Source organism: Bos javanicus, chromosome 5 (assembly GCF_032452875.1).
Source record: "Bos javanicus breed banteng chromosome 5, ARS-OSU_banteng_1.0, whole genome shotgun sequence".
Lineage (NCBI taxonomy): Eukaryota > Metazoa > Chordata > Mammalia > Artiodactyla > Bovidae > Bos > Bos javanicus.
The window spans coordinates 106,702,601-106,716,782 of record NC_083872.1 but is presented as its reverse complement, the minus strand read 5'-3'; the positions used below and the strand labels follow the sequence as shown (position 1 = coordinate 106,716,782).

General features: G+C 49.9%; 1 protein-coding gene across 5 annotated transcripts in view; it reads right to left on the bottom strand.

Annotated features, from left to right (window-relative positions):
* CRACR2A (calcium release activated channel regulator 2A) overlaps positions 1-14,182 on the bottom strand; it is a 160,159-nt gene that overhangs the window by 35,566 nt on the left and 110,411 nt on the right. For 4 of the 5 annotated variants that reach the window (XM_061418205.1, XM_061418206.1, XM_061418207.1 and 1 more), the window contains 4 exons: positions 12,177-12,364; positions 7,366-7,437; positions 5,858-5,903; positions 1,126-1,232 (listed from right to left, as the gene is read on the bottom strand). In XM_061418205.1, coding sequence (XP_061274189.1) covers positions 1,126-1,232; positions 5,858-5,903; positions 7,366-7,437; positions 12,177-12,364 — 413 coding nt within the window. Of the gene's footprint in view, positions 1-1,125; positions 1,233-5,857; positions 5,904-7,217; positions 7,438-12,176; positions 12,365-14,182 lie in introns of those variants that run through there. The other variant, XM_061418210.1, reaches the window with a different exon arrangement.

The following is a 14,182-nucleotide window of genomic DNA, read 5'->3' as shown; positions in this document are numbered from 1 at the left end:
CGGTTCCGAGGAACCAAGAGAACAATTACTGCAGGAATTTGGCTCCCATGTTGCATCTCATCGTTCAGCTGTTTAGAAAAGGAATTGATGATGATCAAGTTCAAGATTTTGACAGATCAGTGGACTGACATCCCCAGGTCACCTCCACTTTGCATATCTTTTTATTTCATGCTTGCTGTCCTCAGGCTCTCCCAGATGAGCGAGTTCACACAATCACTCCTGGGTTTGGCACCTGAGGATCTGACTGTCTCTGCCTCTCTGTGGCCATCATGGGCGTGGAGTACGTGATCCATAGAAAAGAGGGCAGGGGACCACCTTGCCTCTCTCCAGGAGCAATGGGCCACTCCTCTGGGGACTCAAGTTCTGTCCAGAAGCAACCAAGCACATTATCACATTATCTCTGAGTTAATTAACTATGAATTATTGAAAGGAGTCTGTGAATTACAAACCCCATGCTTATCTGCAAAGGAATTAACGGTTGGAGACTCCATGAAGTATGTGAAGTGTTAGTTGCTAAGTCTTGTCTGACTCTTTGTGACCTCGTGAACTATAGCCTACCAGGCTCCTCCGTCCATGGAATTCTCTAGGCAATAATACTGGAGTGGGTAGGGATTCACTTCTCCAGGCGATCTTCCTGACCCAGGGATCAAACCCAGGCCTTCTGCACTGAAGGCAGATTCTTTACCATCTGAAACATTAGGAAAGCCCACAGAGATTCCATACTCCACTATAATTACCCTTCAGACTCACACAGTCCAGTGTCTGGAAGACTGGAGCATCCTTCTGCCCGACAGACCGCAGAGCCCTGCCTGGCATTCCTGCCCTTCCCGTTGCTGACCCGTCTTCCTCCCACCCTCTCTGTCTCTGGGCTGATTTGCAGCCGCTCTTCAGCGCCCCCTGCAGGAACACTGCAGGCTGGGGCAGCCCAGGACCTGTCCTGGGACTCACCCTGCACCTTGACATCAGAGCAAGAAGGCACATGTCCTTCAAGATTCAACAAAAGTGCACGTGGCTGACCCCAGGCTTCCCGCCAGGGCCAAGTGCAATCAGCATGCGCTCAGAGCCTACTCCCAACCCTGCAAGGCCAAGGAACAGATAACAGGTAAGCAAAGTGGGATGGCTTACCTTCTGAGCATCCCTGTGCCGTCCACGTATTTGCCGATCACAGAGCCAGATCGCTGCTTCCATCTTGCTGTGGGAGCAGCTGTGTTTGCCCTGGCCGCCTTGTCTTTCTGGAGAAACACAGAATGCTCTCAGATTCTCGCCCGCTGATTCGTCCCAGTGCTTGAGCAGACAAGGGCTCAAGCCTCATAGATAAGGCTTGAAATAAACCCCTAAAGGAAGAAAGTGATGGCCTGGGCTCCTTGCTAGCCTTTATCCACTTTCCTTTCGCTGTCATCTCTCAGCAGAATTCCTTCACCTCCTGTCTAATAATCTAATCGAAGGAACCAGTTTAGAGCCCCAGGGTCTGGGAGGTTACCCTTCACAGGATTAGTGATCATTTGCAAGAGGATAAATAGGTTCAGTTCAGTTCAATTGCTCAGTCGTGTCCAACTCTTTGCAACCCCATGGATTGCAGCACGCCAGGCTCCCTGTCCATCACCAACTCCTGGAGTGTGTTCAAACCCATGTCCGTCAAGTCAGTGATGCCATCCAACCATCTCATCCTCTATCGTCCCCTTCTCCTCCCGTCTTCTATCTTTCCCAGCATCAGGGTCTTTACCAATGGGTCAGTTCTTCGCATCAGGTGGCCAAAGTATTGGATTTTCAGCTTCAGCATCAGTCCTTCCAATGAATATTCAGGACTAATTTCCTTTAGGATGGACTGGTTGGATCTCCTTGCAGTCCAAGGGACTCCCAAGAGTCTTCTGCAACATCACAGTTCAAAAGCATCAGTTTTTCAGTGCTCAGCTTCCTTTGCAGTCCAACTGTCAAACCCATACATGACTACTGAAAAAACCATAGGTTTGACTAGATGGACCTTTGTTGGTAAAGTAATATCTCTGCTTTTTAATATGCTATCTAGGTTGGTCATAGCTTTTCTTCCAAGGAGCAAGTGTCTTTTAATTTCATGGCTGCAGTCACCATCTGCAGTGATTTTGGAGCCCCCCCAAAAAGTCTCTCAGTGTTCCCATTGTTTCCCCATCTATTTGCCATGAAGTAATGGGACCAGATGCCATGATCTTCATTTTTTGAATGTTGAGTTTTAAGCCAGCTTTTTCACTCTCCTCTTTCACTTTCATCAAGAGGCTCTTCAGTTCTTCATTTTCTGCCATAAGGGTGGTGTAATCTGTGTATCTGAGATCATTGATATTTCTCCCGGCAATCTTGATTCCAGATTGTGCTTCATCCAGCCCAGAATTTTGCATGATGTACTCTGCATTTAAGTTAATTAAGCAGGGTGACAATATACAGCCTTGACATACTCCTTTTCCCATGGAAACCGTCTGTTGTTCCATGTCTGGTTCTAACTGCTGCTTCTTGACCTGCATACAGATTTCTCAGGAGGCAGGTAAGATGGTCTGGTATTCCCGTCTCTTGAAGAATTTTCCATAGTTTGTTATGATCCACACAAAGTCTTTGGCATGGTCAATAAAGTTGAAGTAGATGTTTTTCTGGAACTCTCTTGCTTTTTTGATGATCCAGTGGATGTTGGCAATTTGATCTCTGGTTCCTCTGCCTTTTCTAAATCCAGCTTGAACATCTGGAAGTTCATGGTTCACATACTGTTGAAGCCTGGCTTGGAAAATTTTGAGCATAACTATACTAGTGTGTGAGATGAGTACAACTGTGTGGCAGTTTGAGCATTCTTTGGCATTGCCTTTCTTTGGGATTGGAATGAAAACTGACCTTTTTCAGTCCTGTGGCCACTGCTGAGTGTTCCAAATTTGCTAGCATATTGAGTGCAGCATTTTCACAGCATCATCTTTAAGGATTTGAAAAAGCTCAACTGGAATTCCATCACTTCCACTAGCTTTGTTCATAGTGATGCTTCCTAAGGCCCACTTGACTTCGCATTCCAGGATGTCTGGCTCTAGGTGAGTGATCACACCATCGTGGTTATCCGGGTCATGAGGAGCTAAATGTAGGATGCACAGAAAAGACTCTGTGCGTCGTTTAGTCACACACACTCTTCCGTGGAGCTTCAGTCCCTCTTAGTTTCCAAAGCCCCAGATGCTGCTGTTGTCCAGCTACTCAGCCGTGTCTCTTTGTGACCCTTGGACTGCAGCACACTAGGCCTCCCTGTCCTGCATTGTTTCCTGAGGTTTGCTCAACCTCATGCTCATTGAGTCGGTGATGCCATCCAGCCATCTCATCCTCTGTCATCCCCTTCCCCTTCTGCCCTCAATCTTTCCCAGCATCAGGGTCTTTTCCAGCAAGTCAGCTCTTCACATCAGGTGGAGCTTCAGCTTCAGCATCAGTCCTTCCATTGAATTTTCAGGGTTGATTTTCTTTAGAATTGACTGGTTTGATCTCCTTGCTGTCCAAGGGACTCTCAAGACTGTTCTCCAGCACCACAGTTTGAAAGCATCAGTTCTTCAGTGCTCAGCCTTATGGACCAGCTCTCACATTGGTACATGACTACTGGAAAAACCATGTGAAGTGAAAGTCACTCAGTCATGTCCAACTCTTTGCAACCCCACAGCCTCTACAGTCCATGGAATTCTCCAGGCCAGAATACTGGAGTGGGTAGCTGTTCTCTTCTCCAGGGGATCTTCCCAACCCCAGGGATCAAACCCAGGTCTCTTGCATTGCAGACAGATTCTTTACCAGGTGAGCCACCAGGGAAGCCCTGGAAAAACCATAGCTTTGACTATATGGACCTTTGTCGACAAAGTGATGTCTCTGCTTTTTAATATGCCATCTAGGTTTGTCGTAGATTTCCTTCCAGAGAGTAGGATCAATTAGCCCAGTGCCCTGCCCACAGCTACGAAGCTAGAACAGAGTATTTCAGATCTTTTGTGGAAGCAGGCTAGGTGAGATAATTTCTCACGTGTCCTCAGTGAAGAGCCTGGTGGAGTTGGGGGCTTGCACCCCCCTCTCCAGGGCTCCCTAACAGGTGTCTTCCAGATGAGAGGGACTCAGATCACAGAAGAGTCTCTCATTAATCAGCCAGTCCCATGGTTCCGAGTGATCTTTAATGACAGAAGGAGGGGTAGCCATGCTCCCAGGGCCCCAGAAGGTATGGCTGTGATTCCACATAAATCTTTAACTATTATCCGGCATGAACATGATTTTATCCTCTTTTTTCTATTCCCCATGAAGGTTCTCAATTCCATTCCCTACTCGAAACAGAGTAAGTTTGGCAGGGGAAGGGAAGCAAGGTCAAGGGATTAGGGTGACATTTGGTAGGAAGTTTTAAAATAAATTCATTGTTACTTCTAAAACAATTATAACCATTATCACCATCAAACAAACATGTGTGGGCTTAAGCCTTGCTCTGATAGTACACAAAGGTGGGCGGCAGAGACGTGCTGCCGCCAGCTGGGAACAGAAGAAAGACGGTTATGTGCAAGGTCCCCAAGGGGTTTGCAGCTACAAACCAGCTTCGACCAAATGAGGGGCAAGCTAGCTGCCACATGCTGCCTCATTTAGGGAATTAACAGCTGAGGGGCTAGCACAAGACCTCCTTTTCCAAGAGGTTTTCACACACACAAAAACAATCCCTATACACTACCACGTGTAAAATAGCTAGTGGTGTTGGTGGTGTTTAGTCGCTCAGTCGTGTCTGACTCTGTGCGACCCCATGCACTGTAGCCCACCAGGCTCCTCTGTCCATGAGATCTCCCAGGGAAGAATACTGGAGTGAGTTGCCATTTCCTTCTCCAGGGGATCTTCCCGACCGGGGGATCAAATCCATGTCTCCTGCATTGGCAGGGGGGTTCTTTACCACTGAGCCACCAGGGAAGTCCAAAATAGCTACTATAAGCTGCTATATGACACAAGGAGCCCAGCCTGCTGCTCTGTGACCACCCAGAGGAATGGGACGGGGGGACGGGAGGGAGGCTCACTAGGGAGGGAATATACAGGTAGTTATGGTTGATTTGCATTACTTACAGCAGAAACCAACGCAACATTATATCCCCCAACTAAATACAAAAGAAACCAAAAAGCCCTACAAAATGGAAAAAAAGAAGAATTCCCTTTCCTCCTGTGATCACTGGGGTCGTGGTCCAAGGAGGCCAACAATTTACCCAAGATCACACATGGAATTCACGATGGATAATCCTGGTAGAATGTTACATGGATCCATCCTGTCCCCCTTTTTCTTCCCTTCAGAGCATCCAACAGCTACTGTCTAAGGGGAGGATGATAGGAGACCCTGAAAGCCTAGATTCTGCTTAGTGCATTCGCAAATGAAAATCTTCACGTAAATAAAGGATTTTTGTGTTATTTGGGAAAGTATGTAGGTTTAGAGGAGCAGTGGTCCCCATAGGATTAAAAAATTGTATATAAAATCAACTATGTAGATGATGAAATATACATTTTGATTCTCTCTATGACAGTCTAAAATGTAAAATTTTCATCAAGACATCAAAATCTTAATGAAGAAAAAAAAACAGAACATTTTGGTTTAAAAGTGATGGCAACATTTCAACTCATCGTTTCTACATTCAAAAAGTGAGGGACCCTCCCAGGTATTCCAGTCTCGTGATGCTAAAAGAAAAGTAACACAATGTGACCCTATAGGTCACCCTGAACCTTTACTACTTTTGCCACCATCCTGCCCACATGAAGGTGCAGCCAGACCCCAAGCCACGGGACCTTCTTGGACCAGTCCCAGCACAGCCTGGCTGCCACTGGACCCCAGTCCTTGTCTTCCCCCTGCTGCTCGGAGGGGGCACCGCCCACTTACCTGGAAACATATGTCCTGTTCATCCCGGAGATGCTTGTTCCTTTCCCTGCAGATGGAAAGGGGAATCTGTTCAAACATGGGGCCTGCGGTCGACAGATCCACAGCACTGGTTTGACGGTCAGATGGGTGCAGAGGACGGCTGTGTATGGAAGGCCCGGGGAGGGGAGGGTGTGGAACTGCTTTCCTTAGGGATGGTGGCTAAGGGCAGAGGGTGACTGTGTCTAAGTCAGGTCAGAGGCAGGGGGACAGAATGGCCCTTTGGCCATTGGCCTTAGAGCCATCTGGCATCAAAGCTCCCCTCAGCTGGTTGGGGGGCCAGGTGAGGCACAGAGAGGCTCCAGGCTGGGACTCTGAACAGACACTGATGGTGGCTTAGTCGCTAAGTCGTGTCCGACTCTTGCAACCCCATGGACTGTAGCCCACCAGGCTCCTCTGTCCATGAGATTCTCCAGGCAAGAACACTGGAGTGGGTTGCCATTTCCTTCTCCAGGGCATCTTCCCAACCCAGGAATCGAACCCGGGTCTCCTGCATTGCAGGCAGATTCTTTCCCAACTGAGCTGTAAGGGAAACCCTCGTCTCCATTAAAAAGACCCACAAATGTTGGCAGAGCAGTGCCTTGTCAGCCTCCCCTGCTCACTCACACTGTATCTGCCCTGTATCTGCCCTTGTATTTTTTCAAAGTACAAATAGCAAAAAGGGGAAAATCCCAACCCAGCGTGTTCCTGTGCATCTTGTTCTCTGCCTTCATTAAATCCTTCCTGAGAATCCAGACCTTCTCTCACACCCGTGAGAACTTGGCCACCTAAGAAAATCTCTTCCATCTTCCCAGGCTTTTGAATCACATCTTAAGTGAAGAAATCTGAGATGCATTCTCTTTGAAGAATTTTTCCATTTGGTGGCATCAAAGACGCCAGACACAGTGACCTTACCTCACTTTCAAATTAAAAAAAAAAAAAACTAAACTAAAAACCTTAATAAAGTAGCCGATTCAAACCTGCTTGCAATTTAAAAAATTAGAACCCAAATTTAATCACCATTTCCCAAAAGGTGTTTTGTGGGCAGCAGGTTAAGTAACTTAGAAACCTCAGAGGCAAAATTGAAAATTCCATCTTTCCCCACACCTGGTTGGGTATGGTCATTTGGGGGGAGATTTTTGAGAGTATTCCAAACCAAATCAAACCAGTGAGCTTTGAATTTACAGTAAGCTTGATAGGCTGGGACAACTCCTATCTTGCTGCCTTGTTTGTGATGTTCAACCAGTTCAGTTTTCTCCTACCTGAGCAAGTACCATGCCAGGCACGCAGAAGAGTGGGGCAATGCCCGTCTGCAGAGGTACAAACTGGAGAGGGGGGTGGGCACCTGTGTAAATGGACCAAACATGGCGGAGAGGTGGTATTCAGCCGTCCAACAGGATGTCGGGGACCAAGGGAATGAGGGTGCTCTCTCAGCAGACAGGTGAGACTCTGGAGGCGGGGGCGCCCTTCTGGGCTCTGGGATGAGCTCACACCTCAGGAAATCCAGCTGCTTCAGGAGCCCCGACTTCTCCCGCTGCAGACTCTCGGTGACGCGGTACACTTCCCTGAGGGGGTGCAAGAGGGCAGTGATGAGTGACCACACCAGGTGGCGCACTACCAGGGCGCGAGGCGGTGATGAAGTCAGACCCTGGAGATGGTACCCGGGCTGGTCCTCCACTGGAGAGCAGGGCCTCGTGCAAGGGCTTATACCAGGATCAGCGAGTCATCTCAGGCACCTATTTGGAAGGTGAACTTATCCCCATTTTACAAACATAGATCACAAGACAGGTTCACTAACTCTCCCAGGACAACCCAGGGCTGAGCCGGGGTCCTAATCCAGACCCCCTGGTCCCAAGAATACTGCTTCATGATGACTGTACTGTCTTCGCAGGCTCCCAGTGGTCCTGCCCTGCCCAGAGGTCAGGGAATCAGAATCAACTCTCTTCTCCAGCCCAGTCTCGGAGGTGAGAGCAGAGCTAGTGCTTCCCCATCCCCTGCCCACCTCCACCATGCTGGTTTGGTTTATTTTCAGGAGCTACTGAAGAACCACTGTCCCATCTCCACCTCCCCCCAACAGTCTCCAATCTGTTCCCGAAGATCTGGAATCTCCACTCTTGCGCATTCATTTCTTTGACTAAAATTTCCATCTGTAGCTACAAAGCAGAGACTTAATGTAGCAGTCATAATCCATCGTTTACATCACTGTGTGAGCGTGTCAGTCGAGGATTTGGGGGGAGGAAAGAGAGAGGCTGGAAGATACACAGCGGTGGCTGGAGGGCAACTTAGGCTGCAAGGTGGGGCCGTGGGTGCTGTGCTTGCCTTTGTGTTCTCGCTGCAGTGTCTGGCTTGAAAGCCGCAGTTAGCAAACAGCAGTGGGAATAAAGGAGAGAGGGCAGGAGGGGCGGGCGGGAGGAGGGCAGGGGAGAAGGGAGGAAGAGAGATGGAAGGGAGGAGGGAGTGGTGGCGAGGAATTCAGCCTCTCTCAGAAGGGGAAAAATAGAGAACGGGGTGATGCTGGAAAATAAACCTTGCTTAACTGTGCAAGTCTGCCTCCCTCCTTCCCTCTGGGCTCTGCCCTGCAGTTCAGAGATTTTAAATCTCCCCCAGGCTTACAGCAAAGGGTCCAAGGTTCCACATTTTCAAGCCACAGCCTAGTTTTAGAGCAGGAAGCACCTTGCATCCGATAAACGCATCGCTGCCATGGGCTGCCTGGAGGGTGCACAGACTGCGCTGGGCAAGGACTGTCCCCCGACCACCCCGCCCACATCACTACCGAGCTTGCTGGGGCCACAGGATGCGCCCGCCAAGCTCGCGATCTCCTGATTCCTTCGGCAGTATCTGTGGGTTTTTCACCTTTATAGAATAATTAGAAAGTCAATTTGCAACAGTAACAAACTGTCTCAAATTCTAAGTTCACCTCAGACAATCCTAATTAAGCAAAAGAACTTCTCTGGCTCCTGCAGAGCTGCGAACTCCCAACATTTTAATACCAATTATATTTAATTTCGACTTGAGGGAGAACAATGCCTCTCCCATTATCCATGCTGGGTCCCTAAGCTCCAGCCTGGGACTCTGCTCCGACCGACCGGCACTACATGAGCATACCTGCCAGCTTGCTCCTTGGTTCCCTTGGAGCCAAGGTTGCCTCCGGCTGGCTTTGGGGCTCCCCGGCCCCCACCCCACGTCCTGCTTCTTCCTGGGAGCAGATGGCTTTCCCCGCTGAGGACAGTCACTCATTGGAGACCTGAGGGCTGGGGTCTCACAGTGTTTGAGCAAGTGTGACTGGGTGTGTGCTGTTGTGCCCGACTCTGTGTGACCCCATGGGCTGTAGCCCACCAGGTTTCTCTGTCCACGGAATTCTCCAGGCAAAAATATTGGAGTGAGTTGCCACGCCTTCCTTTAGGGGATCTTACCGACCCAGGGATTGAACCTGTGTCTCCTGTTTCTCCTGCATTGGCAGGCAGGTTCTTTACCGCTGAGCCACCTGGGAAACTCCACAGTATTTGATGGAGGGGTCAAGTCCTCCACGATGAGAGGAACTTATTCCAGCCCTCCTCTGGCCCTGCTGACACAGCACCAGGGGACCCTGGCACCATGACAGCACACACACATACACACCCGTACATGGTACGTAACAGTGCACACACGCGGCTGTTTGTCTAGTAGATATACAGATATCCACCTATCTGAACATGCACACACACACACCCACATATTCAGATAGATTTGGGGGGTTTTAACAAAAAGAAGAGCATTTCTGCAAAAAAAGAAAAAAAGATACTTAGATATTTAACAAAATGCCCCTGAACGTCCTTCTGACCTAGACATTCGACAAGTTTGTGTCTGGCTGACGGGTGAAGGGTAAAGCACAGAGCTTGCCATTTCATGGAAGCGGCTGGGGAGAGGTTTACCGCCGCCCGGAGGGAAGGGCTGTCGGCCTGGTTTTTATCAGAAAGAAATATGGAGTGTTCTCCAAAGGATCCGTCAAGTGAAAAAGGCAGGCTGTTGTAGAGCAGTGCACTGCTGCTGCGTGTGTGTGTGTGTGTGTGTGTGTGTGTGTGAGCTCACTGTGACCCATGGACTGTAACCCGCCAGGCTCCTCTGTCCATGAGATTCTCCAGGCAAGAATACTGGAGTGGGTTCCCACGCCCTCCTCCAGGAGATCTTCCCCACCCAGGGATTGAACCTGCATCTCTTACGTCTCCTGCATTGGCAGGTGGGTTCTTTACCACTAGCGCTGCCTGGAAGTGCCTGTGTGTGCACACACAACCTGGAAGGATCCACGAGAAGTCACGACTGGTGGCCTCCTACTCACAGGAGGCCAGCGGTGAGGGGGTGGGGCTGCAAACCACTTTGAATTTTGTGCCTTGTCATAAACCACCTGCCCCAGATACAAAGTGATTAACAAAACAGACAGCGATGCTGCTTTTCAGTTGACCTTCACCTCTCCTATGACTGTTCCTTCTTCATCTCTTTTTAAAATCTAGTTCTCCTTCCTTGGGCATCTTCGGAGAACAGGAAGACTCATTTTCCTATCCACATGATGGGGCCTGGTGATCTAGGGGCCTACTCCCCCCGCTGCCCGCTGCTCTGGAGAATCACCCGGCAGTCAGACATCTCTGGGGATGGACAGGATGGGAGACGAGACTCTGACCTTGCTTCCTGGCACTGTGTAGCTGTGTGACTGTAGGTTGCTCGCTACCCCTCTCTGAGCTTCCATTTTCCATGTGTGAAATGGAGAGGTGGCTTCCAGCACAAAGGTCCTGTTCATACTGCTGGTCAGGGTTCCTGCTTTATGGAGGGCACGCTAAGCCTCTCCCCGCCCTTCTCTCCCGTCTCCCTGGACAAGACACGCTCTCCTGGGCTCCAGCAGGCTCTCCAGCTGCACAAGCCGCTGCAAGCTTCTTCAAAACAAGCCATGAAGGTTCCGCACTCATTTATCTCTCCCTCCTAGCCCCTCCTCCCTCTTTTTCAATTCCCGGCCTCCAGAGATTGTGTCTCTGGCTTGCCTGATGAAGATAAGGCTTCAGAAAGATTTTAATCCTCACGCCGTGATTGGTTACCCCGGCTCTGGTGCTTAGCTCTGGTGCTTACTTCCACCTGCAGACCTCACGCCTGTGCTTTCCGATATTTGTTGCTTTTAGGCCTTGATTGAATTTTAAGAGGCTGAATCCTTAATTCTGTTTATAAAGTTAAGCACCTTGTTGACCTGCTCTCAGTGGGGAGGAACTGATTTTGCTTGTTTCCAATGAAATACACCGTTCCTCCACCCGGCATCCGAGCCTTGGAACGGAAGGGCTGGATTCGCTTTAAACCAGAAGCTAGGGAAGACAACTATTTTTCAACTGGAGGGATCTTCCTAGGGTAAAAAACTCCAAATCTAAACACACATCCTTCCTCTCACTCTGGATCAGTCCCAAATCATACAAGACACTACACAAGAGCCAGACAGCAGGACAATTTGATTTAGGCTAATGGCTTCTCAGGTGGCAACGTGGTAAAGAATCTGCCTGCCAATATAGGAGACGCAAGACAGGGGGTTCGATCCCTGGATCAGGAAGATCCCCTGGAGGAGGGCATGGCAACCACTCCAGTATTCGTGCCTGGAGAATCCCTGATCTAGGAGGATTTCACACGCTGCGGGGCAAGTAAGCCCGTGCACCACAACTACTGAGCCTGGCAGGCTACAGTCCAAAGGGTTGCAAAGAGTCAGATGTGACTGAGCACACACACCTCCTGCAATGGACCAAGGTTTTGCCAGCAGTCAGAGACAGGCAGGGCTTTATCAGCAAACCATGCCCCAGAAACGTGGGGCTGCCCCCATAGGGCCCGCACAGAGGAAGGCTGATGGGAAAAAAATGGGCAGAGCCGGGATGCTGTCTCCAGGCCCCTGTCACATGCCCTGTGACACGCTGCACACGTATGGCACGCTGACCTGGGAAGACTTCCCGGCCCGCCGTGGCCTCCAGGGTCAATGTCTGGCCACTCCCCTCATTCAGCATCTTTCCCCAGACTGCCTGCTACTTGGTTGGATAATGCCATCCTGATCGTTTAATACATTTTCTGAGAACAAGGCTGCATGTTTCTTGTCAATCCTAGGTAATGCCTGGCACAGAGCTGGTCTGCTTCACATCTCAGGATTCTAGAAGAAGGTTAGAAGAGGGACCGAGGAGCCCCATACCCATGTTATGAGCAATGAAAAGGGTCTGGGGTGGGGGTGGGGGGCGGGAGGAGTCACTCATAGGCTCAGAGCAGGGGGACCAATGCAGAAGGCAGAGTCCGGGCGGCGCAGGGTCACACTCACATCTCCTTCTCCTGGTGGAGCTTGTGGGCCTCTTGCCGGAGGCTCTCTAGCTGCTGCTGGGCGTCCTGGAGCTCCCGAGATGTCCGTTCCAGCTCCCGTGCCAGCTCCTGGTTGGTGAGTCTCAGCTTGGTATTCTCAGCCTTCGTCTCGTGCTTGTCATTGTGCAGGGCGGTGCACTGGCCTTCCAGCTGGAAAGGCGGAAGAGGGTGTGCAGCAAGGAGTGATGAGGGACCAGCTCTGTCAGGCTGCCTCTCCCGGCCCCACCTGGCCTCCTCCACGTGGCAGGCAGCAGCCCTTGCTCTTGCCCCTCACCACCCTCCTAGGGTAAAAATCTCCAAATCTAAACACACATCCCGCCTCTCACTCTGGATCAGTCCCAAATCATACAAGACACTACACAAGAGCCAGACAGCAGAACAATTTGATTTAGGCTAATGCCTCCAGCCTCAGTGAGCTTCGTCCTGCCCCTCAATTCACACACATACATACACACACACACACACACACTCTTCCAGGGGCAGGAAGAAGCTTCCAGAGCACTCCTGTCTCTCCCCTGTCTCCACGGGGCTACTAAACAATCTGGGCAGGACTTCCCTGGTGGTCCAGTCGTTGAGAATCCACCTGCCAATGCAGGAGATGTGGGTTCGATCCCTGGTCCGAGAAGATTCCACATGCTGAGGCACAACTAAGCTACAACTATTGAGCCCACGCTCTGGAGCCCAGGAGCTGCAACTGCGAGCCTGTGTCCTAGAGCCTGCACTCCACAAGAGAAACCATCACAGGGAGAAGCCCTCAGACCGTGACAGAGAGTAACCCGGACTCACCCAACTAGAGAAAGGCCCACGTGCAGCAACAAGGACCCAGCAGAGCCAAAATGAAATCCAGTTTTTAAAGCAACATTGTTTAAAAAAAAAAAAAAAAGTCCTGGGAGGGGCTGCACCATTCAGAAAGACCATCATCTGTCCCTCTATCCCAGTGCTGATGACCATCGTCTCACCAGCGGTCTCATCCATGTCTTAGGCTCTCATGAGACCCCTCTTGTCCTCCACACTAGTTGCTTCCCCTTGGTCCTTGATGGAGATGGAAACTGCTAAGTGTCGTTCTTCACACAGCCACCTGCCCCGGTCATGAATCCTGAATGTCAATCAATTTATTCCCTTTTCGACTGGAAAAGAGCAATAGTTGCTTTTCATCATGTCTGGTAGAGGTAAAGGAGGAAAAGGGCTCAGAAAAGGAGGCGCTAAACGCCATATTAAAAAAAAAAAATTTATTCCCTTTTCCTCTCCCAGCTAAACAAGTCTGAGCCCTTTCATCTAGACAAGTTTGCTATGGTAGCCACAAACCCTGCAAACCCTTAGGAAATAGCTCAAACCGGTCCAACCAAACATGGACCTTTTCTCATGTCCCTAAAGCAACTAAACACCTTAAGGTTTTTCTGGCTGGTGATTAGTCTGTACAGAGCTTCTAACCCTGTCACCAGAGGAAGACTCAAAGCAAGGCACACAGATCATAATGGGTTTAGTTGAATGAATGTGGCCAGTAAGAGAAAAAGGAGGCAAAACCAAGGACGTCTGTGCCAATCTCAGGAGGCCCCTGTGTAATCAGGCAAGCATGCAGTAATTAAGTCGAGTGGCAATCACTCATTGAAGGGATAAATCTATTTGCGAAGAACTTAATACGTAACAGTAAGGAGGAGAAAGAGGGAGGAGAAGCCAGGTATGACTGTGTGGTGGGGATGGGGAGGCAGCTGGCAGTTCCAGGCATTGAGAGCATCTCGCTGCAGGAGAAAAACCAAAATCTACGAGTTGGGGATTCGCAGGAGTGGAACTGTCTTCCAGCCTTAGCATGGGTTGTCTTCAAGCGTATTTTAATGTGCTGCTAAAAATATCCCTCTCTTTTCAAATGGAAGCAATGCGTCTGGGTCTGTCCAGGGCTGGATTCCTTCCAGCACCAAACAAAACAAAACAGGAGGCCAAGTGGCAAATGGCTCTCTCTCTACCTATGAG